The sequence below is a fragment of the Ammospiza caudacuta genome, chromosome 27 (genome assembly GCF_027887145.1).
Source record: "Ammospiza caudacuta isolate bAmmCau1 chromosome 27, bAmmCau1.pri, whole genome shotgun sequence".
NCBI lineage: Eukaryota > Metazoa > Chordata > Aves > Passeriformes > Passerellidae > Ammospiza > Ammospiza caudacuta.
In genome coordinates this window covers 6,775,597-6,800,699 of record NC_080619.1, presented here as the reverse complement: position 1 = coordinate 6,800,699, position 25,103 = coordinate 6,775,597, and the positions used below count along the sequence as shown (strand labels likewise).

At 59.8% G+C, this 25,103-nt stretch overlaps 3 protein-coding genes across 8 annotated transcripts; 1 reads left to right on the top strand and 2 right to left on the bottom strand.

The window, feature by feature from the left end:
* Positions 1-240: 240 nt before the first annotated feature.
* On the top strand, positions 241-6,837 carry SNF8 (SNF8 subunit of ESCRT-II). Of its 3 annotated transcripts, XM_058820592.1 has the most exons (9): positions 241-294; positions 667-717; positions 838-976; positions 1,779-1,883; positions 2,695-2,767; positions 4,470-4,611; positions 5,556-5,630; positions 6,362-6,528; positions 6,563-6,667. In XM_058820592.1, exons 1-8 carry the CDS (start codon positions 241-243, stop codon positions 6,479-6,481), a joined length of 759 nt encoding a protein of 252 aa, XP_058676575.1. In that variant the 3' UTR covers positions 6,482-6,528; positions 6,563-6,667. The 3 variants fall into 3 exon arrangements, with proteins under 3 accessions (XP_058676575.1, XP_058676573.1, XP_058676574.1); XM_058820590.1 differs by having other exon boundaries at positions 2,649-2,767; positions 6,362-6,837; XM_058820591.1 differs by having other exon boundaries at positions 6,362-6,727.
* An 825-nt stretch (positions 6,838-7,662) lies between these two features.
* On the bottom strand, positions 7,663-16,237 carry UBE2Z (ubiquitin conjugating enzyme E2 Z). Of its 2 annotated transcripts, XR_009275730.1 has the most exons (8): positions 15,909-16,237; positions 14,674-14,746; positions 13,313-13,500; positions 12,909-13,020; positions 12,092-12,204; positions 11,455-11,545; positions 9,846-10,203; positions 7,663-9,529 (listed from the first exon to the last, which is right to left on the bottom strand). XR_009275730.1 is itself a non-coding variant. In XM_058820606.1 (7 exons), exons 1-7 carry the CDS (start codon positions 16,235-16,237, stop codon positions 10,030-10,032), a joined length of 1,080 nt encoding a protein of 359 aa, XP_058676589.1. In that variant the 3' UTR covers positions 9,816-10,029. The 2 variants fall into 2 exon arrangements, 1 of the variants encoding a protein (XP_058676589.1); XM_058820606.1 differs by lacking the exon at positions 7,663-9,529 and having other exon boundaries at positions 9,816-10,203.
* A 2,900-nt stretch (positions 16,238-19,137) lies between these two features.
* ATP5MC1 (ATP synthase membrane subunit c locus 1) lies at positions 19,138-25,103 on the bottom strand. Of its 3 annotated transcripts, none has more exons than XM_058820652.1 (5): positions 25,009-25,103; positions 23,873-23,921; positions 22,912-22,986; positions 21,948-22,117; positions 19,138-19,321 (listed from the first exon to the last, which is right to left on the bottom strand). In XM_058820652.1, the coding sequence occupies exons 2-5, from the start codon at positions 23,909-23,911 to the stop codon at positions 19,207-19,209; spliced, it is 399 nt and encodes a 132-aa protein (XP_058676635.1). In that variant the 5' UTR covers positions 23,912-23,921; positions 25,009-25,103; the 3' UTR covers positions 19,138-19,206. The 3 variants fall into 3 exon arrangements, with proteins under 3 accessions (XP_058676635.1, XP_058676634.1, XP_058676632.1); XM_058820651.1 differs by lacking the exons at positions 19,138-19,321; positions 25,009-25,103 and adding exons at positions 19,461-19,818; positions 24,773-24,857; XM_058820649.1 differs by lacking the exon at positions 19,138-19,321 and adding an exon at positions 19,488-19,818.

Here is a 25,103-nt window from a genome sequence, read left to right as displayed (position 1 = left end):
TAACCCTTTCCCTCCCGGCGGTGCCGCCATCTTCCCCGCGGGGGGCGGAGCCCCGACTGCACGCGGCGCGCTCCATGACGTCACGCGGCGCGCTCCATGACGCCAAGCGTCGCGCTCGATGACGTTTCCGCGGCGCGCCGGAGGCGTCACGCGTCGCGCCCGATGACGCAGCCCGTCGCGCCCGATGACGCAACCCGTCGCGCCCGATGACGTGTGCGCGGCGGCGGCGGCGGCGGCGGGATGCACCGGCGGGGGGTGGGGGCGGGGGCGATCGCCCGCAGGAAACTGACGGAGGTCACCGGGAATGGGGAACGGGACGGGCAACGGGACAGGGCTGGGAACGGGACAGGGCACGGGACAGGGGGACGGCGGGGCAGACCGGGGCACACGGCACACACCGGGGAACGGGGGCGCAGCGGGGCCCGGGAGGGCTCGGGGCTCGGTCCGGGGGGTGGCAGCTCTGAGGGGACCCCCAGAGCCGGGCTTGGGTTCGGAGCCCGCGGGGAGAAACTGCGGCAGCGCCACGGGCGGGACCGCTCCGGGTCGGGATCCTCGGGCTTCGGGATCGTCCCGGTCCCGGTTCGGGATCGTCCCGGTTCGGGGCTGTCCCGGTCCCGGTTCGGGGCTGTCCCGGCCCGGCCGCGCCCTCACGGTGCCTCTCCCCAGGCCAAGTACAAGGAGCGCGGCACGGTCCTGGCTGAGGATCAGCTGGCGCAGGTGGGAAATCGCTCTGGGGGCCCGGGCTCCCCTCCCTGCCCGCGTCCCTGCCCCGTCCCGGTGTCCCGTGGCTGCCTGTCCGTCCGTCCGTCTGCCCGTCCGTCTGTCCGTGTGTCCCAGATGTCGAAGCAGCTGGAGACGTTCCGGACCCACCTGCAGGCCTTTGCCAGCAAGCACAAGCAGGAGATCCGGCGCAGCCCCGAGTTCCGGCTGCAGTTCCAGCACATGTGCGCCGCCATCGGCGTCGACCCGCTGGCCTGTGAGCGCGGGCAGGGACAGACGGACACCGGGACGGACACCGGGACAGACACCGGGACAATGAGGGGACAGACCGGGGGATAACGGGAGGGACACAGGGGGACAATGGTGGGGGCAATGGGGGGATAATGGTGGGGGATAACAGGGGGCAACAGGAGGGACAATGAGGGACAGGAGGGGAATGACAGGGGGACAGACAGGGGGACAATGAGGGGACAGACAGGGGGACAATGAGGGGACAGACCGGGGGACAGTGAGGGGACAGACAGGGGGACAATGAGGGGACAGACCCGGGGACAATGAGGGGACAGACCGGGGGATAACGGGAGGGACACAGGGGGACAATGGGGGCAATAACGGGGGAATAATGGGGGGACAGCAGGGGGACAGTGATGGTGGGAATGGGGGATAATGGTGGGGGGCAACAGGAGGGACAATAGGGGACAGGAGGGGGATAATGGGGGAGGAACAGGGGGGACAATGGGGGTGACAATGGGGGACACCCCAGTGGGGACCAGGACAGGGGGACAAAGTGGGGATAACGGGGGGGAAACGGGAATAACGGGGAGACACTATGGGGACAGCGAAGGGGGAAACAGGGGGACAATGGGGGGACAGCAGAGGAACAATGGGGGGACAGCAGGGGGACAATGGGGGGACAGTGGTGGGGACAAGGGGGCAATAACAGGGGCAATAACGGGGGGGGGATGATGGCAGGGGACTGGGGGGACAATGGGGACAATGGGGGGACACTGGGGACAATGGGGGGCACAGGGCCCACCCAATGCCCCCGCCCCCCCCAGCTGGGAAGGGCTTCTGGGCCGAGGTGCTCGGGGTCGGAGACTTCTACTACGAGCTGGGGGTGCAGATCATCGAGGTGTGCCTGGCACTGCGGCACCGCAACGGAGGTGGGCACCGGGCTGGGCACCGGGCTGGGCACTGGGCTGGGCACCGGGCTGGGCACCGGGCTGGGCACCGGGGTGGGCACTGGGGTGGGCACCGGGCTGGGCACCAGGCTGGGCACCGATATGGGCACCAGGGTGGGCACCGGGCTGGGCACCGGGGTGGGCACCGGGCTGGGCGGGGAGCCACCATCACTGATCCCAGAGCTCCGTCTGCCCTGATGCCAGGGATCCTCCCCGGTATCAGGGATCCACCAATGCCAAAGACCCCCTGATGCCCATGCCCCGGTGCCAGGGACCCCCTGATCCCCATGCCCCGATGCCAGGGACCCCCTGATCCCCATGCCCCGGTGCCAGGGACCCCCTGATCCCCATGCCCCGGTGCCAGGGACCCCCGCCCGGTCCCGTCACCCCGTGGCAGCAGGGAACAATCCGAGGGGTCAGAGCTTGAACAATCAGAGGGTTGGGATTCCCAGTGGGGATGGTCTCCATCCCAAAAGAGCAGTTCACACCAGGAATGCGCCTGAACCCCACAGAACCCATAAACCCCATAAATCCCCCCCAAAAAAAAACCCTAAAAAAAAAATCTGCTAATAAACCGCATAAAAATCCCCCCAAAAAAATGCCATTAAAAATCCCCCAAAAATTCCATAAAAATCCCCCCCAAAAAATAATAAAAAATTGCCATAAAAATAAATTAAAAAAACCCATTAAAATCCCCCAAAAAATTCCATAAAAATCCCAAAAAATCCCCCCAAAAAATCCCCAAAGAAATCCCAGGAAGCCCCCTGAGATCCCCGCCTGGCTCGCGCTGCAGGGCTGATCACGCTGGAGGAGCTGCAGCTGCAGGTGCTCAAGGGCCGCGGCAAATTCGCGCAGGACGTCAGCGCGTGAGTGGGGCGGGGACCCCCAAAATCCCCCAGGAACCCCCCAAAATCCCCCAGGAACCCCCCAAAATCCCTCAGGAACCCCCCAAAATCCCCCAGGAACCCCTCAGGAACCCCCCAAAATCCCCCAGGAACCCCTCATTAACTCCCCAAAATCCCCCAGGAATCCCTCAGGAACCCCCCAAAATCCCCCAAAATCTCCCAGGAACTCCCCAAAATCCCCCAGGAATCCCTCATTAACTCCCCAAAATCCCTCAGGAACTCCCCAAAATCCCCCAAAATCCCTCAGGAACTCCCCAAAATCCCTCAGGAACCCCCCAAAATCCCTCAGGAACCCCCCAAAATCCCCCAGGAATCCCTCAGGAACTCCCCAAAATCCCCCAGGAACCCCCCAAAATCCCTCAGGAACCCCTCAGGAACCCCCCAAAATCCCCCAGGAACCCCTCATTAACTCCCCAAAATCCCCCAGGAATCCCTCAGGAACCCCCCAAAATCCCCCAAAATCTCCCAGGAACTCCCCAAAATCCCCCAGGAATCCCTCATTAACTCCCCAAAATCCCTCAGGAACTCCCCAAAATCCCCCAAAATCCCTCAGGAACTCCCCAAAATCCCTCAGGAACCCCCCAAAATCCCTCAGGAACCCCCCAAAATCCCCCAGGAATCCCTCAGGAACTCCCCAAAATCCCCCAGGAACCCCCCAAAATCCCTCAGGAACCCCTCAGGAACTCCCCCAAATCCCTCAGGAACTCCCCAAAATCCCCCAAAATCCCTCAGGAACCCCCCAAAATCCCCCAGGAACCCCCTGGGAACCCCTCAGGAACCCCTCAGGAACCCCTCAGGAACCCCTGGGGTCCCCGGGGCCGCAGTTCCAGCTGTTCCAGCCCGGAGCCACAGCTGCACCCAGAGCTCTGCTGCTGCCCGCCATGGATTTCCCCTAAAATCAAACCCCAGCATGGTTTTCCCCTAAAAAAATCCAACCCCAGCAGGATTTTTTCCCTACAAATGCAAGCCTAGGATGATTTTCTCCTAAAAATCCAACTCTGGGAGGATTTTTGCCCCTAAGTCCGAGCCCAGGATGTTTTCTCCCGTGCAAATCCAACCCCGGGATGGTTTTTCCCCCCAAAGGCACCCCCGTGACGATTCCCCCCCGGAGCAGAGGAGGGGCCCCGGCACAGTCGGGTTTTGAGCACAAATCTCCCGTTTTTGGGGCCGCGCAGCCGCCAAAGCCCCGAATCCCACAGCGGGATCGGTTCCCGTGGTTTGGGGGCCGTTCCGAGCGGCCTGGGAGCCCCGCGGGGCGTCCGTGCGTCCGTCTGCGCGTCCAGATCTGGGGTGTCAGTGTGTCCGTGTGTCCGTGTGTCCGTCTGCGTGTCCAGATCTGGGGTGTCCGTGTGTCCGTCTGCGCGTCCAGATCTGGGGTGTCAGTGTGTCCGTGTGTCCGTCTGTGTGTCCAGATCTGGGATGTCAGTGTGTCCGTGTGTCCGTCTGCGCGTCCAGATCTGGGGTGTCCGTGCGTCCGTCTGTGTGTCCAGATCTGGGGTGTCAGTGTGTCCGTGTGTCCGTCTGTCTGCGTGTCCAGATCTGGGGTGTCAGTGTGTCCGTCCGTGTGTCCGTCTGCGTGTCCAGATCTGGGGTGTCCGTGCGTCTGTCTGCGTGTCCAGATCTGGGGTGTCAGTGTGTCCGTGTGTCCGTCTGTCCGTCCCAGGGACGACCTGCTGCGCGCCATCCGCAAGCTGAAGGTGCTGGGCAGCGGCTTCGGCATCATCCCCGTGGGGGGAACGGTGCTGGTGCAGTCGGTGCCGGCCGAGCTGAGCATGGACCACACGGTGGTGCTGCAGCTGGCCGAGGTGGGGAAACTGGGACAGACTGGGATTGAACTGGGATAGACTGGGATTGGGAATGGGCCACACGGTGGTGCTGCAGCTGGCCAAGGTGGGGATCAAACTGGGATAAACTGGGATAGACTGGGATAAACTGGGATAGACTGGGATAAACTGGGAGTAGGATTGGGAAAACATGGAGCACACGGTGGTGCTGCAGCTGGCCGAGGTGGGGGAAAACTGGGACAGACTGGGATAGACTGGGATAAACTGGGATAGACTGGGATAAAAAACTGGGATTGGGAATGGGCCACACGGTGGTGCTGCAGCTGGCCGAGGTGGGGATAAACTGGGATTGAACTGGGATAGACTGGGATAGACTGGGATAAACTGGGATTGGGAATGGACCACACGGTGGTGCTGCAGCTGGCCGAGGTGGCGAAACTGGGATAGACTGGGATAGACTGGGATAAACTGGGATAGACTGGGATAAACTGGGATAGACTGGGATAGACTGGGATAGACTGGGATAAACTGGGATAGACTGGGATAAACTGGGATAGACTGGGATAGACTGGGATAAACTGGGATAAACTGGGATAAACTGGGATAGACTGGGATAAACTGGGATAAACTGGGAAAACATGGACCACACGGTGGTGCTGCAGCTGGCCGAGGTGGGGATCAAACTGGGATAAACTGGGATAGACTGGGATAAACTGGGATAGTCTGGGATAAACTGGGATAGACTGGGATAAACTGGGATAGACTGGGATAAACTGGGAGTAGGATTGGGAAAACATGGAGCACACGGTGGTGCTGCAGGCGGCTGAACGTGGGATAAACTGGGATTTACTGGGAATACTGGGAATGGCACTGGGAATACGAGGAGCACACCGCGGCCCTGGAGTGGAGCCCTGAGGGATTTTCCCGGATTCTCCCTGATTTTTCCCGTTTTTTTTTTCCCCCAGAAAAAGGGATTTGTGACAGTCAGCGAGATCCGGGACAGCCTCAAGTGGGAGACGGAGAGGGCGAAGCAGGTGCTGGTAGGTGGGACTGGGAACACTGGGAACACTGGGAACACTGGGAATGGGAACTGGGAACACTGGGAATGGGAACTGGGAAAATGGGAAATGGGAATGGGAATGGGACTGGGGAACTGGGAATGGGAACTGGGAAAATGGGAAATGGGAAAGGGGAACTGGGAATGGGAACTGGGAACACTGGGAATGGGAACTGGGAAAATGGGAAATGGGAATGGGGAACTGGGAACACTGGGAATGGGAACAGGAACGGCAACTCAGCGCATCCCAGTCCATCCCCAGTCATTCCCAGTGCCATTCCCATTCCCAATCCCGTTTTTCCCATTTTTCCCACTCCAGGATCACCTGCTGAAGGAGGGCACGGCCTGGCTGGCTCCCAATGCCATTATTCCCATTCCCAATCCCGTTTTTTCCCCATTTTTCCCCGTTTTTCCCTGCAGGATCACCTGCTGAAGGAGGGCACGGCCTGGCTGGCTCCCAGTCCCATTCCCAATCCCGTTTTTCCCAATTTTTCCCCATTTTTTCCCATTTCTCACTCCAGGATCACCTGCTGAAGGAGGGCACGGCCTGCCTGGCTCCCAATGCCATTATTCCCATTCCCAATCCCATTTTTTCCCCATTTTTCCCGTTTTTCCCACTCCAGGATCACCTGCTGAAGGAGGGCACGGCCTGGCTGGCTCCCAATGCCATTATTCCCATTCCCAATCCCGTTTTTTCCCCCGTTTTTCCTGCAGGATCACCTGCTGAAGGAGGGCATGGCCTGGCTGGACGCGCAGGCTCCGGCCGAGCCGCAGTTCTGGCTCCCCGCGCTCTTCTCGGAGCTGCACGGGCAGGACGGCGCAGCTGGGACCTGAGCCCCGGGAACGACCCCGGGACCCTCGGAACCCCGGCTGGAATCCCTCCTGAAACCCTCAGGAACCCCGGCTGGAATCCCTTCTGGAGTCCCTCCCAGGATCTTCAGGAATCTCCCCTTTAATCCCTCCTGGGAATCTGGGAATTCCTCCTCGAGTCCTCGGAATCCCAGCTGGAATTCCCGCCCAGGATCCTTGGGAATCTCTCCTGGAATCCTGGCTGGGAATCCCCCCTGGAGTCCTCAGGAATCCCAGCTGGAATCTTCAGGATCTCTCCCGAAATCCCTCTTGGAATCCCCCCTGAAATCCCCGGGAATCCTCAGGAATCCCAGCTGGAATCCTTGGGAATCTCCCCTTGAATCCCTCCTGGGATCCCGGCTGGAATCCCCAGGAATCCCAGCTGGAATCCTGGCTGGAATCCTCCCTGAAATCCCCAGGAATCCTTCCCTGGATCCTCAGGAATCCTGGCTGGAATCTCCCCTTGAATCCCAGCTGGGATCCTCAGGATCTCCCCTTGGATCCCCCCTGGAATCCTTGGGAATCCCCCCTGGGATCCCTCCTGGAATCCTGGGGAATCTCCCCTTGGATCCCCCCTGGAATCTTTGGGAATCCCCCCTGGGATCCCTCTGGGAATCCTCGGGAATCCCCCCTGGGATCCCCCCTGGAATCCTCGGGAATCCCTCCTGGAATCTTTGGGAATCTCCCCTTGAATCCCCCCTGGGATCCCCGGGAATCCCTCCCGGATCCTCGGGATCCCCCCCGGGATCCCTCCCTGGGTCCCCGGGACAGCAGGACTGGGAGCAATAAAATCTTTGTACAAAAATCGCTGAGCGTGGGAAGTTGTGCGGGACGGACCCTGCTGGAGTCGCTGCCTGCTCTGGGTGGAAATGCCCCGGATTGGGGAAAACGAGGGAAAGGAGCTGAGGGCGGAGGCTCAGGGGGGTTTGCAGCAGCGGGAAATGGGATTTTGGCACTGGGAGAACCGGGAATGCTGCCCTGGGGCGATTCCATGAGAATTCCCGCTGAGGAACAGCACGGGCTCCGTTCTGCCAAAACAAAACTTTATTGCACAGAGAAAAAAACCCCAACCCCCCCCCCCCCCCAAAAAAAAAAAAAAAAAAAAAAAAAAAAAAACAACCAGAAACCCGACCCCCATCCCCCCCAAAAAAAACCAAAACCCCAAACCAAAAAAAAAAAAAAAATCACGGGAATAATTGGAATAATTGGAATTCTTCTGTACAACAGAAACCAGCAGGGATCTGCCAGGGCCTCGTGTGCAGCGCTGGTTCCAGCTCCGTTCCAGCCCCTGCAATTCCATTTGCCCAAAGGTCCAGCGAGGGCTGGGGACACCCCACAGGCTGGGACACGGAATTCCCAGCGCTGGGAATGCTGGAAAGGCTGGAAAAGCTCCCCAGCCCCGCCCAGGGGACAGAGGGGACAGGAGGAGGTGGCACCGTCCCGTCCCCTCCCCGGGGGTGGCAGCTCAGCCTCCCCTCGAGGGTTAAACCCAAACCAGCCCCGGATTGGGAAAAGAGAGGGGAAACAATTCCCCAGGTGTTGGGAAAAGCACAGAAATTCCTCATTTCACACCTGGAAAATTCCCCATTTCCAACCAGGGAAATTCCCCATTTTCTACCAAGGAAATTCTCATTTCCCAACACGGAAATTCCCTCATTTCCCACCGGGGAAATTTCCCATTTCCAACGAGGGAAGTTCCCCATTTCCCAGCAGGAAAATCCCCATTTCCTACCAGGAAAATTCCCATTTCCCACCAGGGAAAATTCCCACCTGGAAATTCCCGTTTCTCATCAGGAAAATTCCCATTTCCCACCTGGAAAATTCCCCATTTACAACCAGGAAAATTCCTCATTTCCCACCATGGAAATTCCCCATTTCCCAGCAGGAAGATTCCCATTTTAAACCAGGAAAATTCCCCATTTTCTACCTGGAAAATTCCCAGTTTCCTACCAGGGAAATCCACATTTCCAACCAAGAGAATTCCTCATTTCCCACCACGGAAATCCCCATTTCCCACCAGGGAAATTTCCAACCAGGGAAACTCCCATTTCCCCACCAGGGACATTCCCCATTTCCAACCAGGAAAATTCCTCATTTCCCACCAGGAAAACTCCCTGTTTCCAACCAGAAAATTCCCCATTTTCCACCAGAAAATCCCCCATTTCCAGCCAGGAAAATCCCCCATTTCCAGCCAGGAAAATTCCCCATTTCCAACCAGGAAAATTCCCCATTTCCAACCAGGAAAATTCCCCATTTCCCACCTTCCTGCTGCTGCTGCAATCCCGAATCCTCCCAGGGGATTTGGGGGATTTGGGCTCCTGCTGCCCCTCGGGATGAGGATCCAGGCTGGGAACTTCTCCCAGCACCAGCAGGATCCAAACTGGGCCCAACTGGTGTGGAGGGGATGGGCCAGGGCAGGATTTTGGGCAGGATTTGGTGGATTTTGGGCAGGATTTGGTGGATTTTGGGCAGGATTTTGGGCGGGATTTTGTGCAATTTCGTGTCCCTACAATGAAAAGTGAAGCCTTGAGCTCCTGCTCCAGTGGCAATTGTCACCTCCAGGCCGGGCTGGGGAAGGGTGGCACTGCCACTGCCACCTCCCCGTGCCACCCACAGCACACATCTCCCAAAAACGGGCTCTCGGCGGCCCCAAAACCACAGGATTTCACAAGGTTTGGCAGAGGAGTGAGTCTGTCTGTCCCAGAGCCCAGCTGGAATTGTCCCCCTGGGTTGGGGCGGCGCAGGCAGGGAGGGGACAGGAGGGGACACTGCGGGTGACACCGACCCGAGGGGGAAAGCAGAGAATTCCAGCACAGCTCCAGCAGGAGAGAACCCCTCCCAAAAAAGGCTGAATTCGGTACCACAGAAACAACGACCTGATCTCATCCTCCCTTCGCCCAAACCTCCGGGGCGCACAAATCCACGGATTCCTGCAGTTCCCATGAAGTCTCCAAAGGGCCCCAGGGCTGGAGCAGAGCTCTGGGGAGGGAGCCCCAGATTCCAGCAGGGAGAATTCCTCTATCTTTGGTCTGCCTAGAAGAGAGACACCAGGGAGGCCCCAGCTCTCCCCAGCCCCGCCCGGGGCCGTCCCAGCGCTCCCTCCCTGCCCCGGAGCACAAAAGCTCTCAAGGATTTGCAGTCTAGAGCTCATTCTTTAATCGAACGGAGGAAAAAAAAAATAAAAATAAACCTGGGAAAAAAAAAAAAAAAAAAAACAAAACAAAAAACCAAACCAAAACAAAAAAAAAAAAAAAAAAAACAAAACAAAAAAGAAATAATAAACCCCAACCAGTGCAGGTGTTGTCCAAAAAACCCCAAAAACAACCTGATGCCACATGCCAGGAAGTACCTTTGTCCGAGAGGAGCCTGTCCCGAGCTGGGCTCTGTCTCTGTTTTGGGGATTCTCCTCGGGGCGGATGGAGGCGGGGATGAAGGCGGGGATGAGGAGGAGGAGGAGGAGGAGGAGGAGGCGCGGGCGCGGCTCTCCCGCCCCGGCCCGGCTGTGCCGCAGTCCCGGGCCGGGCCGGGCCGCGCTAGGCGCGGGGGCAGCCCGGGGGCTCGGGCTCGGCCTCCGAGGAGCTGCTCTCCGAGTCCATGTCGGCGCTGTCCTGCTGCTGCTGCCGCTCCTGCAGCCGCGCCCGCAGCGCCTGCAGCCGCCCCAGCAGCGCCTGGTAATCGAAGTGCCCGCGCTTCTCCCCGAACGGGTCCTGCGGCGGGGAACAGCGGGAGTGAGCGGGGAAACAACGGGAGTGAGCGGGGAACAACGGGAGTGAGCGGGGAAACAACGGGAGTGAGCGGGGAACGGACGGGAGTGAGTGGGGAAACAACGGGAGTGAGCGGGGAACAACGGGAGTGAGCGGGGAACAACGGGAGTGAGCGGGGAAACAACGGGAGTGAGGGGGGAACGGACGGGAGTGAGCGGGGAAGCCACGGGAGTGAGCGGGGAACAACGGGAGTGAGCGGGGAAACAACGGGAGTGAGCGGGGAAACAACGGGAGTGAGCGGGGAAACAACGGGAGTGAGCGGGGAAACAACGGGAGTGAGCGGGGAACGGACGGGAGTGAGCGGGGAAGCCACGGGAGTGAGCGGGGAACAGCGGGAGTGAGCGGGGAAACAACGGGAGTGAGCGGGGAAACAACGGGAGTAAGCGGGGAACAGCGGGAGTGAGCGGGGAAACAACGGGAGTGAGCGGGGAAACAACGGGAGTGAGCGGGGAACAGCGGGAGTGAGCGGGGAAACAACGGGAGTGAGCGGGGAAACAACGGGAGTAAGCGGGGAACAGCGGGAGTGAGCGGGGAAACAACGGGAGTGAGCGGGGAAGCCACGGGAGTGAGCGGGGAACAACGGGAGTGAGCGGGGAACGGACGGGAGTGAGCGGGGAAACAACGGGAGTGAGCGGGGAACAGCGGGAGTGAGCGGGGAACAGCGGGAGTGAGCGGGGAACGGACGGGAGTGAGCGGGGAAATCGCGAAGTGAGGGGTGGGGGGCTCTGGGAGAAGGGATGGGGAGAATTCCACCGGGAAATCCCAGCCTGGGGGGAGAGGGTCCTGAAATTCCACTGGGAAGGATCCTGGAACTCCCCCTGGACAGGATCCTGAAATCCCCCTGGACAGGATCCTGAAATTCCCTTTCGAGAGGATCCTTGAATTCCCCCTGGTGAACATCCCCATCCTGAAATTCCACTGGGAAGGATCCTGGAACTCCCTCTGGAGAGGATGCTTGAACTCCTCCAGGACAAGATCCTGAAATTGCCCTGGACAGGATGCCTGAATTCCCCCTGGACAGGATCCTGGAATTCCCCTGGACAAGGTTCTGAAACTCCCCCAGGAGAACGTGGATCCCATCCCTGAATTCCCCCGGTGCTGCACATCTGTCCAGGCTCAGCCCCACGCCCAGCTGTGCCCAGCTGTGTCCCCAGCTGTGCCCCACATGTGGCCCCAGCCGTGTGTCCCCCTCACCTGCATGGTCTGGCCCTGCAGGTGCAGCCTCTCCTTGCAGACGCCCTCGTAGAAGTCCAGGTACTCCATGAAGGATTTCTCCATCACGCCCCTGGGGACACAGGGGACACAGGGGACACAGGGGACACGGTCACCACGGCCCGAGGGACACAGGGGACACAGGGGACACGGTCACCACGGCCCGAGGGACACAGGGCACACAGGGGACACAGGGGACACGGTCACCACAGCCCATGTGGACACAGGGGACACAGGGGACACGGTCACCACGGCCCATGGGGACACAGGGGACACGGTCACCACAGCCCATGGGGACACAGGGCACACAGGGGACACAGGGCACACAGGGGACACGGTCACCACGGCCCATGGGGACACAGGGCACACAGGGGACACAGGGCACACAGGGGACACGGTCACCACGGCCCGAGGGGACAGAGCCTGGGGACCTGGCCACGGCAGCTGCGCTCCCCTCCCTCCTCCCGCAGAGCTCGTCCTGCACATTCCCACATTCCCTGTGCAGGGTCCGCTCCCGGGAATTCGGGAATGACGGCTGGGAATGGATCCTGACGTGCCCTGGTCCCCCTGGAGCTGTCCCCGTGTCCGTCCCCGTGTCCGTCCCCGTGTCCGTCCGTACCGCAGGGGCTCGGGGCAGGGGCACTTTCCCTCCAGCATGTCACACACGGCCACGCGGATGGTCTCGTGCCGGATGCACTCGTTGTAGTTCTTGCTGTCCCCGGGGTGCCGCTCCTGGGGACACACAGGGTCACGACAGGGCAGGGCCCAGTTCCAGGCTGGGATCCCCGTTAGTTCCAGGCTGGGATCCCCGTTAGTTCCAGGCTGGGATCCCTGTTAATTCCAGGCTATAATCCCAGTTAATTCCAGGCTGGGATCCCCGTTTGTTCCAGGCTGGGATCCCCGTTAGTTCCAGGCTATAATCCCAGTTAATTCCAGGCTATAATCCCAGTTAATTCCAGACTATAACCCCAGTTAATTCCAGGCTGGAATCCCAGCCAGCCCCTGCCTGTAATCCCAGTTCCAGGCTGGAATCCCAGCCAGCTTCAGTTTGTAATCCCAGTTAGTTTTAGGCTGGAATTCCAGTCAGCTACAGGCTATAATCCCAATTCTAGGCTGGGTTCCCAGTCATTCCCAGCCTGGAACCCCAGTCAGTCCCAGGTTGTAATCCCGGTTCCACGCTGTAATTCCAGTTCCAGGCTGGGCTCCCAGTCAGTCCCAGCCTGCAATCCCAGTCAATCCCAGCCCGTGTCCCAGTTTGAGGCTGGGTTCCCAGTCAGTCCCAGCCTGTACCCCAGTCAATCCCAGGCTATAATCTCAGTCCTAGCGCGTATCCCAGTCAGTTCCAGGCTATAATCCCAGTTCCAGGCTGCAATCCCAATCCCAATCCCAGCCTGCAATCCCAGCCAGTGCCAGTGCCAGTGCCAGCCCAGTCTGACCTGCTCGAAGCCGGGCTCGTTGTGGTACGGGTTCTCGGTCATCAGCGACTGGATGGAGATCAGCACCGACGAGATGCTCTGGGCCGGGCTCCAGGCCGGGCCTGTCCACGTGCTGCGACAATTAACCGAGTCACTAATTAACCTAGAGCACCGTCCCCACCTCTGGCAGAGCCCAGAGACCTGGGGAGCACAGCTGGGCCTGACCCTGGACCCAGACTTCCCCAGCACAGCCTCAACTGTGCTGTCCTTCTGTCCGGTTCAGGATGCTGGGGCACCCCATTAAGCCCCGCTCACCCCAGGACACCGAGGCACCCCTCTAGGCGCCGCTCACCCCAGGATGCTGAGGCAGACCCTAAGCCCCGCTCACCCCAGGACACCGAGGCACCCCTCTAGGCGCCGCTTACCCCAGGATGCTGAGGCAGACCTTGCCGTTGCGGTAGAAGTTGGGGTTGAACCTGACGGTGTTGTTGCCCGTGGTCATGAGCTTGACGCGGGGCGGGTGGATGGGGTAGTCGGGCGGGCAGCGGAACAGGAACAGGAAGAAGCCGCCCTCGTAGGGGGTGTCGAAGGGGCCCGTGATCAGCGCGTGGATCTGCGGGGACAGCGCACACCTGCGGCGTTCCCGAACCCTCCAGCATTGCCCACACCTGCGGCATTCCCAAATCCTGCAGCGCTCCCAAACCCTCCAGCATTGCCCACACCTGCAGCATTCCCAAATCCTGCAGCGCTCCCAAACCCTCCAGCATTGCCCACACCTGCAGCATTCCCAAATCCTGCAGCGCTCCCAAACCCTCCAGCATTGCCCACACCTGCGGCATTCCCAAATCCTGCAGCGCTCCCAAACCCTCCAGCATTGCCCACACCTGCAGCATTCCCAAATCCTGCAGCGCTCCCGAACCCTCCAGCATTGCCCACACCTGCAGCGCTCCCGAACCCTGCAGCATTCCCGAACCCTGCAGCATTCCCCACTCCTGCGGCATTCCCAAACCCTGCAGCGCTCCCAAACCCTGCACAGCTCCAGTGTTCCCAAACCCTGCGGCATTCCCCACACCTGCGGCATTCCCAGATCCTCCAGAATTCCCAAACCCTGCAGCGTTCCCAAACTCTCCAGCATTCTCCACACCTGCAGCATTCCCAAACCCTGCAGCGCTCCCAAACCCTGCACGGCTCCAGTGTTCCCGAACCCTGCGGCTCCCCACACCTGCGGCATTCCCAGATCCTCCAGAATTCCCAAACCCTGCGGCGTTCCTGAATCCTGCAGCATCCCCAAAGCCTGCGGCTCCCCAGCCCTGCGGCATTCCCGGATCCTCCAGAGTTCCCAAACCCTGCGGCATTCCCGAGCGCTGAGGATCCCGAGCCCTGTGGCATTCCCAGACCTTCCCTGGCTCCAGCATTCCCCAAGCCCTCCAGGGCTCCCAAAGCCTTTGGAGTTCCCAAGCCCTCCAGCATTCTGAAACTCCCCACGGTCCCAGCATTCCCAGACCCTCCAGCGTTCCCAAACCTTCCAGCATTCCCCAAACTCTCCGGCATTCCCAAACACTCCAGCATTCCCGAATCCTCCAGCGTTCCAAAACACTCCGTTTTGGCGTTCCCAAACTCTTTGGAGTTCCCAGACTCTCCAGGGCTCCAACATTCCCAAACCCTCCTTCATTCCCAGACCCTCCGGCATTCCCAAAGCCCTGGATCCCATCCCGGGGATCCAGACCCTCCCCAGGCCGCCCAGGGCGATTCCGGCCGGGCTTTGGGGCCCCCGAGGGCTCCTCACCTTGGTCATGTCGTGGGGATCGGGCACAACGAACATGCCCGGGGGCGGCTCCTTGTAGATGGACATGATATCCCTGGGAAAGGGAAACGGGAATGAGCCGGGAACGGGCCGGGATGGGGCTGGATCGGGAGTTAAACCGGGAGTTAAACTGGGACCGGGGAGCTTTGGTCCCGGCTCTGGGTGAGATCCTCGGGCACAGCCCCAAAGGCAGCCCAGGCATGGAATCCTTGGGAATCCCAGCTGGAATTCTCGGGAATCCTGGCTGGGATTCTCGGGAATCACGGCTGGGATTCTCAGGAATCCTGGCTGGAATCCTCGGGAATCATGGCTGGGATTCTCCGGAATCATGGCTGGGATTCTCGGGAATCCTGGCTGGAATCCCCGGGAATCACGGCTGGAATCCTCGGGAATCCTGGCTGGAATCCCCGGGAATCACGGCTGGAATCCTCGGGAATCATGGCTGGGATTCTCGGGAATCATGACCGGGATTCTCAGGAATCCTGGCTGGAATCCTCGGGAATCACGGCTGGGATTCTCAGGAATCCTGGCTGGAATCCCCCCTGGAATCCTTGAGAATCCCCCTGGAATCCCTCCAGGAACTCTTCCCCCCTGGAGTTTCCCCACCTCCATCCAGCACCAGCAACTCCAACCAAAATGAAAATCCAGCGGAATTGCGGCCGTGGATTCTCCCAGGAGCTTGTCCCGGGTTCCATCAGGTGAGGAGCGGTTTCACCTGCCCCTGCCCAGCCTTTCCCGGGACATTCCCGGGATATTCCCAGGAATCCTTCCCTTCTCCCCAGGCAGGGAATTTCAGGAGATCCCGGGCGGGAATTCCCTCGGACAGAGCTGCCCAAGGACGCTCCCAACCCAAACCTGTCCGGGAGAGCCCCGGGACACCGGGAAGGGCCGGGACCAGTCCCCGTGTCTGTCCCGGGACACCGGGAAGGGCCGGGACCAGTCCCCGTGTCTGTCCCGGGACACCGGGAAGGGCCGGGACCAGTCCCCGTGTCTGTCCCGGGACACCGGGAAGGGCCGGGACCAGTCCCCGTGTCTGTCCCGGGACACCGGCAGGGCGCGGCGCTGTCCCATGCCCGGTACGCGGTACCCGGTGCGGCGCAGGGCCCGTTACCGGCCGCGGGGCCGAGCCGAACGCCCGCGCCGCGCTCCGCGCCCGGGCCCCGCGCTGTCGGTGCCGCCGCCGGTTCCGGTGCCGGTCCCGGTTCCGCTCCGCTCACCGTTTGATCCGCAGCAGGCAGGCCGGGCTGGGCCGCTCGCTGTCCCAGTCGCCGCTGACCGTGGGGTCCCAGAAGGCGGAGTGCGTGAGGAGCGCGGCCCCCGCCGCCGCCGCCGCCATCGGGGCGCCGCCGCTACCGGGGGCCACGCCGGTGCCGGGCGCCGCGGCCGCGCCGAAGCCCGCGGCCGCCCAGAGCTCGGCGGGGATGAACACGCCGGGGGCGCCCGCGGAGCCGGCGGCGCTCGGGGAGCCGCCGCCGCCGCCGCCGCCCGCCGCCAGCACCGCGGCCGGGGCCGGGGCCGCGTCCTCGGCCGCCGGGCTCTCCGCCATTGCGGCCTCGGCCCGCGCCGCTTCCGGGACTCCGCACCACCGAGGCGCGCGGCCAGAGCGGCCCCGCGCCGCCCACGCTCCCCGCCCCCGGCACCACCGAGCGGCGGCGGGAGCGGCTCCTCCGCAGCGGGGACGGGCAGGGAGACACGGACACAGCGCCCCCTGGCGGGCGGGAGGGCTGGCCGGACGGAGGGGGAAACGGGAATTCGGGGAATTCGGGGTTTTGGGGGAATTTGGAGAATTCGGGGTTTTGGGGGAATTTGTCGTTTTGGGGACACGGCGGGATTATGGGAACAAAAAGGGTGGGAAAATCCTCCGGGATCGGCACTGGCCGGGGAACGGGCACGGCCCCGGGGCTGCCGGAGCTCCGGGAGCGGTTGGACAAGGCTCAGAGTTACGGCAGGGTGGGACTGGGGAGGGTCCGGCAGGGCCGGGAGCTGGACGGGATCACCCCGCTGGATCCGTTCCCGTTTGGGATCACCCCGCTGGATCCGTTCCCAGTTGGGATCACCCCGCTGGATCCGTTCCCGTTTGGGATCACCCCGCTGGATCCGTTCCCAGTTGGGATCACCCCGCTGGATCCGTTCCCGTTTGGGATATTCCCTGGGATGGGACGATCCCGCTGGATCCTTTCTTCTCGCTGGTTCCAGGATCACCACTGCACACCGTGTCCCCGAGTGTCGCCTCTCCTCGGGCTTTCGGCCCCTCCAGGGGCCTGAGCAGCTGTGCCAGGGCTGCATCCCATCCCGCGGACACCGGGAATTCTGTATCCCGGGAATTGTGCATCGCGGGAATTGTGTATCCCAGTGCCAGGAATTGTGTATCCCGGGAGTTCTGTATCCCGGGAGTTGTGTTTCCCGCTCCCGGAGGATTACTGTAACCCAGCCCAGGTAACAGTGTTGTTGCTGTTGCTGTTGTTGTTGCTCTGGAACCATTCCCACAGGGCTGTCCCTGTGTTTCCACAGCCAAACCTTCCTCCAAACCCCGGAGATTTTTGAGTGACTTCTCCTCAGACCCTCCAGGAATTCCATCCATCCCCGTGTCCCATTCCCAGCAATGTCCCCAGGAATGTCCCCGAACAGAGCCACCATTCCCCGGGTCCCATTCCCATCCCCATTCCCAGCAATGTCCCCAGGAATGTCCCCGAACAGAGCCACCATTCCCCGTGCCCCATTCCCATCCCCATTCCCAGCAATGTCCCCAGGAATGTCCCCGAACAGAGCCACCACTCCCCGTGTCCCACTCCCATTCCCGTGTCCCCATTCCCAGCAAGGTCGCAGCCGCTGCCCCAGGCTCTGGGCCGAGCGGCGGCTGCTGCGTTAATTAATTTAATTACTCCAAGCGGGTAACGAGCCAAGCTCCCTCCGGGCTCCCTTTCCTCCCAGGCGCGGTTGCCTCTCCCAAAATCCCAAAGGGGATTGGGGTGGGAATTCGGGGTGGGAACTCAGCTCAGCCTCTCCCAAAATCCCAAAGGGAATTCGGGGTGGGAACTCAGCTCAGCCTCTCCCAAAATCCCAAAGGGAATTGGGGTGGGAATTCGGGGTGGGAACTCAGCTCAGCCTCTCCCAAAATCCCAAAGGGGATTGGGGTGGGAATTCAATTGGGGTGGGAATTCGGCTCAGCCTCTCCCAAAATCCCAAAGGGGATTGGGGTGGGAATTCAATTGGGGTGGGAATTCGGCTCAGCCTCTCCCAAAATCCCAAAGGGAATTCGGGGTGGGAATTCAGCTCAGCCTCTCCCAAAATCCCAAAGGGGATTGGGGTGGGAATTCAGCTCAGCCTCTCCCAAAATCCCAAAGGGGATTGGGGTGGGAATTCAGCTCAGCCTCTCCCAAAATCCCAAAGGGGATTGGGGTGGGATTTGGGTGGGATTTGGGAATTTCTCCTCCCCGATCTGCTCCAGGATTTCAAAGGGACGGGGCAGGGACCAGCTGGGGCTGAAATCCCTCAGCTCCGGGGAATTTGTGGCAATTCTGGAGAGCTCCAGAGCTGAGAATTGCCAGAATTCCTGGGGATTTGGGAGGGCAGGGACCTGGAATCCCACCCAGGGACAGAGCTGGCCTGGGACACCCCAGGAATTCCCAGGAATTCTCCCCAATATCCACCCCAACGTCTCCTCGTGGAGCTTGGTTTGCCCAGGACCCAGATTTGGGGCGATTTCTGCAGATTTGAGTTGACTCCACCTTCGCTTTCCACTCCTCAGTTGGGATTTTCCTCCCCGAATTTCCCCCAGAAGGTGAAAAATAAGGGCAAAAAAATCCCAGAGCGGGGAATTCCATAAAGAAATCCGTGGTTTCCTCTGGGAATTCCATCCCAGCCTCTGCTTTCTCAGATTTGGGGGGATTTCTGCAGATTTCAGTTGAACTTCATCTTCATTTTCCTCTCTTCCCATTCCCATCCCAGAGCCGGGATTTTCCACCCCAAACCTCCCCCAGAGGGTGCAGAACAAAGGCAAAAAAGCCCCAAAACAGTGAATTCCGTAGAGAAATCTGTGGGTTCCTCTGGGAATTCCATCCCAGCCCCCAAGCCCAACCTCTGCTTTCTCAGGACCCAGATTTGGGAGGATTTTTTTAGAGATTTGACTCCATCTTCATCTTCCTCTCTTCCCATTCCCACTCCCACCCCAGAGCTGGGATTTTCCACCCCGAATCTCCCCCAAAAGGTGGAAAACAAAGGCAAAAGAGCCCCAAAACCAGGGAATTCCGCAGAGAAATCTGTGGGTTCCTCTGGGAATTCCATCCCAACACCCAACCCCAGCCTCTGCTTTCCCAGATTCGGGGAGGATTTTTTTTACAGATTTAACTCCACCTTCCCACTCCCACCCCACAGCCGGGACCTCCCACCCCAAACCTCCCCCCCGGAAAGTGAAAAACAAAGGCAAGAAAGGCCCAAAAGTGGGAATTCCGTAGAGAAATCCGTGGTTTACTGGCAGGAGAGCAGGAGCAGCAGCAGGAGCTGTCCCCGGGGACGTCACATGGCGAAGAGGATGAGGAATGCCACCATCAGACAGAAGAGCCCCATGGCCTCGGACAGCGCAAAGCCCAGGATGGCGTACGAGAAGAGCTGCTGCTTCAGGGACGGGTTCCTGGGATGGGAATAGAGTGAGAAAAATGGGAATGGGAAAATGGGAAAATGGGGAAATGGGAATGGGGATGGGGAAATGGGAATGGGGATGGGGAAATGGGAATGGGGATGGGGAAATGGGAATGGGGATGGGGAAATGGGGAAATGGGAATGGGGGAGAAGAGCTGCTGCTTCAGGGACGGGTTCCTGGAAATGGGAATGGGAATAGAATGAGAAAAATGGGAATGGGGATGGGAAAATGGGGGAGAAGAGCTGCTGCTTCAGGGACGGGTTCCTGGAATGGGAACAGAGTGAGAAAAATGGGAATGGGGATGGGGAAAATGGGAATGGGAATGGGGATGGGAATGGGGGAGAAGAGCTGCTGCTTCAGGGACGGGTTCCTGGGAATGGGAATAGAGTGAGAAAAATGGGAATGGGAAAATGGGGAAATGGGGAAATGGGAATGGGGATGGGAATATGGGGATGGGGGAGAAGAGCTGCTGCTTCAGGGACGGGTTCCTGGAAATGGGAATGGGAATAGAATGAGAAAAATGGGAATGGGAATGGGAAAATGGGGAAATGGGAATGGGAATGGGGGAGAAGAGCTGCTGCTTCAGGGACGGGTTCCTGCAATGGGAACAGAGCGAGAAAAATGGGAATGGGAAAATGGGGAAATGGGAAATGGGGAATGGGAATGGGGAAAAGAGCTGCTGCTTCAGAGAGGGGTTCCTGGAAATGGGAATGGGAAATGGGGTGAGAAAAAATGGAAATGGGAACGGGGAAATGGGGGAGAAGAGCTGCTGCTTCAGGGACGGGCTCCTGAAGATGGGAATAGGGTGAGAATGAGGATGGGAAAATGGGGAATGGGCAAATGGAAATGGGGAATGGGAACGGGGAAAGGAGCGAGAACGGGAATGGGGAAGGGGAATGGGGAAGGGGGAACAGGGCAATGGGGAGTGGAAACGGGAATGGGAACGGGGAATGATGCCCCAAACCAGGGAATGGGAACGGGGAATGATGCCCCAAACCAGGGAATGGGAACGGGGAATGGGAACAGGGAATGATGCCCCAAACCAGGGAATGGGAACGGGGAATGATGCCCCAAACCAGGGAATGGGAACGGGGAATGGGAACGGGGAATGATGCCCCAAACCAGGGAATGGGAACGGGGAATGGGAACGGGGAATGATGCCCCAAACCAGGGAAGGGGAACGGGGAATGATGCCCCAAACCAGGGAATGGGAACGGGGAATGATGCCCCAAACCAGGGAATGACACCAGGAAATCTTTTCCAATCTCTTCCAGGGCCAGCAGAGCTCCAGAGGGAAGGTGGCAATCAGTCAGAGGGTGCATTCAAACAATTAACAGAGTCACGGATTCATTTGACAGAATAATTAATTATATTTGTGAGTATTTAATTAATTATATTTTTTAATATTTAATTAATTATATTTTTTAATATTATTGGATTATTTTAATTGAATATTTAACTGAATATTAGTGGATTATTTTAAGAGAAGAATCATTTTAATAGAACGGATTACCATAACAAAATAATTATTTTAACAGAATAATGAGATTATTTTAATAGAATAGATTATGTTGAGATAATAACACTGTCCTATTAGAATAGCTGTTTTAAGAGAGTGCATTATTTTTAAAAGAACAGTGGATTCTTTTTAGGAGAAGAATGGATTATTTAAATAAATGGATTGTTTTAAGAGGAAAATTGATTGTTTTAATATAATGTATTAATTTAATAGAATAATGGGGTTTTTTTAAGAGAAGAGGGGATAATTTTTAGGGGAACGGGGGATTAATTTTTAGGGGAATAGGGACCATTTTAGAGAACCATTTTTAGGGGAACGGGGGATTAATTTTTAAGGGAATGCTGCACCACACACCCATTGATATCCCGAGCCCTTAACACCCTTCCTGTTCCACACACCCACACAGAGCCGGCCCCAAACCCCGGGGAACGGCCCAAAATCCTGGGGAATGGCCCCAAAATCCCAGGGAATGGCCCCAAATCCTGGGGAATGGCCCCAAATCCCAGGGAATGGCCCCAAATCCCGGGGAATGGCCCCAAATCCTGGGGAATGGCCCCAAAATCCCAGGGAATGGCCCCAAATCCCGGGGAATGGCCCCAAATCCTGGGGAATGGCCCCAAATCCTGGGGAATGGCCCCAAATCCTGGGGAATGGCCCCAAATCCCAGGGAATGGCCCCAAATCCCGGGGAATGGCCCCAAATCCTGGGGAATGGCCCCAAACCCCGGGAAATGGCCCCAAATCCTGGGGAATGGCCCCAAATCCTGGGGAATGGCCCCAAATCCCGGGGAATGGCCCCAAATACCGGGGAATGGCCCCAAATCCTGGGGAATGGCCCCAAATCCTGGGGAATGGCCCCAAACCCCAGGGAATGGCCCCAAACCCCAGGGAATGGCCCCAAACCCCGGTTCTGGGGGCAGTCCCACCTGGCGTATCCGATGATGAGGCTCCCGAACACGGGGCTGATGCTCTGTCCCCCTGTCTGTCCCTGTCCCCCTGTCTGTCCCCATACCTGGTGTATCCGATGATGAGGCCCCCGAACACGGTGCCCACCCCCTGTCCCCGTCTGTCCCTGTCTGTCCCCCTACCCGTGTCTCACCTGGCGTATCCGATGATGAGGCTCCCGAACACGGTGCCGATCCCCGCCCCCGAGCCCGCCACGCCCACGGTGGCGGCGCCGGCCCCGATGAACTTGGCGGCCGTGTCGATGTCCCGGGACGGCGGCGAGCTGCGGAACTGCCGCCGGGGCTGCGGCGCGGCCAGCGACACCTGCGGGACACGCGGGGGATGGCCATGGGGACACGACAGGGGACAGGGCAGGGACAGCTCAGGGACACGGGGACGGCCATGGGGACACGACAGGGGACAGGGCAGGGACAGCTCAGGGACACGGGGACAGCCATGGGGACACGGGGACGGCCTTGGGGACACGGGGACAGGGCAGGGACAGCTCAGGGACACGGGGACGGCCACGGGGACACGGGGACAGGGCAGGGACAGCTCAGGGACACGGGGACGGCCATGGGGACACGGGGACAGCGGCGAGCCGCGGGACACAGCGGGGACATGGGGACACACCAGGGGACAGGGCAGGGACAGCCAGGTTCAGCTCAGGGACACGGGGACGGCCATGGGGACACGGGGACAGCGGCGAGCCACGGGACTGCTGCACGGCCAGCGACACCTGCGGGGCACAGCGGGGACATGGGGACACACCAGGGGACAGGGCAGGGACAGCCAGGTTCAGCTCAGGGACACGGGGACAGCTCGGGGACATGGGGACACACCAGGGGACAGGGCAGGGACAGCCAGGTTCAGCTCAGGGACACGGGGACGGCGCTGCTGCGCAACTGCTGCCAGGGCTGCACGGGGCAGGGCAGCGACACCTGCGGGACACGGGGACAGCTCGGGGACACGACAGGGGACAGCTCGGGGCTGGCACTTAGCATGGGAACGGGGGCGCTAGTCCTGCCCAACAGCATGAGGAGGAGGAGGAGGAGGAGGACAGCAATGAGGACGGAAGATGAAGGATGGGGACGGGGCCCAAGGCCAGGCCGCCTCACCTGCGCGCTCTCCTCAGGCCTGCTGAACACAGCCACGGACACGGGCCTGGCCAGAGCCCTGGAGCAGCAGCGGAACTGCGGGGACAGCACGGGGACAGCTGGGGACACCTGGGGACACCGGCACGGCCCAGCCCAACCTCCCCTAAACCCCGACCCAGACCCTGCAGCCGCTCCCTGCGAGCACAGCTCAGCATTCCCGACCCTCAGGAGACCCTCAAGTGTTTTATGGAGCACTGAAACCCCCCTAAAACACCCCAAAATTGGCCAATGAGGGGTTATCAATGCAGGTGTTTTACTGAGCACTGAAACCCCCCCTAAAACACCCCAAAATTGGCCAATGAGGGGTTATCAATGCAGGTGTTTTACTGAGCACTGAAACCCCCCCTAAAACACCCCAAAATTGGCCAATGAGGGGTTATCAATGCAGGTGTTTTACTGAGCACTGAAACCCCCCCTAAAACACCCCAAAATTGGCCAATGAGGGGTTACCAATGCAGGTGTTTTATGGAGCACTGAAACCCCCCTAAAACACCCCAAAATTGGCCAATGAGGGGTTACCAATGCAGGTGTTTCTGTTCCAACCCCCTGGACCAACCCCACACCCCCCAGGCCGAGCACGGCCAGGTGCCAGCCCCAGAAATCCCATTATTCCCATTTTTCCCCCCATTTTCTCCCAGGGAAAAAAAAAAAAAAAAAAAAAAAAAAAAAAAGGGATTCCAGAGCCACCCAAGGGAACCCTGCTCTGCTGCTCCCAGCCCCGGGGCTGAGCTCGGTGCCAGCCACTCACACGTGTCACCAGAGGTCACCTTGTCCCCTCCCTCCCTGCTCAGAGCCAGGCTGGAACCGCCCGGATCCAGCTCGGGCAGGGGAGGAACCCCCAATTCCCCAAATCCCCAATTCCCCAAATCCCCAATTCCCCAAATCCCCAATTCCCCAAATCCCCTGCCAGGGCAGCACCTACCAGCGCTGGGGAGCTGAGGAGAGCCACGGGAGCCTGCATGGTGCTGGATCTGCCACAGAAAGACGCAGAAATTGTAAATAAACTCAAACAAAAACAACGGGATCGCCGGTGCTGCTGTGACCGGGCCACCCCTGTCCCCAGCCCGGGGCACTGTCCCCAAGGTTGTGTCCCCAGGGCTTTGTCCCACTGACCCCGCTGTGTCCCCGGGGCTTTAACCCCGCTGTGTCCTCAAGGTTTTACCCCATTTTGTCCCCAATGTCCCCAAGGTTTTAACCCCACCATGTCCCGAACTGTCCCCAAGGATTTAACCCTGCTGTGTCCCCGGGGCTTTAACCCCGCTGTGTCCCCAAGGATTTAACCCCACTGTGTCCTCAAGGTTTTACCCCATTTTGTCCCCAATGTCCCCAAGGTTTTAACCCCACCATGTCCCGAATTGTCCCCAAGGATTTAACCCCACTGTGTCCCCAATGTCCCCAAGGTTTTAACCCCACCATGTCCCGAACTGTCCCCAAGGATTTAACCCCACTGTGTCCCCAATGTCCCCAAGGTTTTAAACCCCATTGTGTCCTCGGGGCTTTAACTCCATTGTGTCCCCAGGGTTTTAACCCCACTGTGTCCTCAAGGTTTTACCCCATTTTGTCCCCAATATCCCCAAGGTTTTAACCCCATTGTGTCCTCGGGGCTTTAACCCCATTGTGTCCCCAGGGTTTTAACCCCACCGTGTCCCCAAGGTTTTGACTCACCGTGTCCCCAAGGATTTAACCCCTCCGTGTCCCGACTTGTCCCCAAGGTTTTAACCCCACCCTGTCCGCACCGTGTCCCCGAGGCTTTAACGCCCGTGTCCCCATGGTTTTAACCTCCCCGTCCCCTCCGTGTCCCCGGCTGTCCCTCCGCCCTCACCCGGCCTCGTGTCCTTCCCGTTAATCCCCGCTCGGTGCCTGTCCCGGTCGGCTCCTCCCGCCCTCCCTCCCACACCAGCGCCCTCACAACCCCCGAGGGCAGCGCAGGCCCCACCGCCCGCCGGGCAGCGAAGGGCACGACCCCAGCGAGCACCGGCCGGTCCCGCAGCCCTGCCCGGCAGCCCCGGGAGCCGCGGCAGCCCCGGGACGGGCGGGCAGGGCCGGGCCGGGTCCCACCTGCGCGGGGTCCGCTCGGGCCGGCGGCGGCGGCGGCTCTGTGGGCAGCGTCACCTTGGCCGTGTCCCCCCCGGCGTCCTCCGCGCCCATTGGCT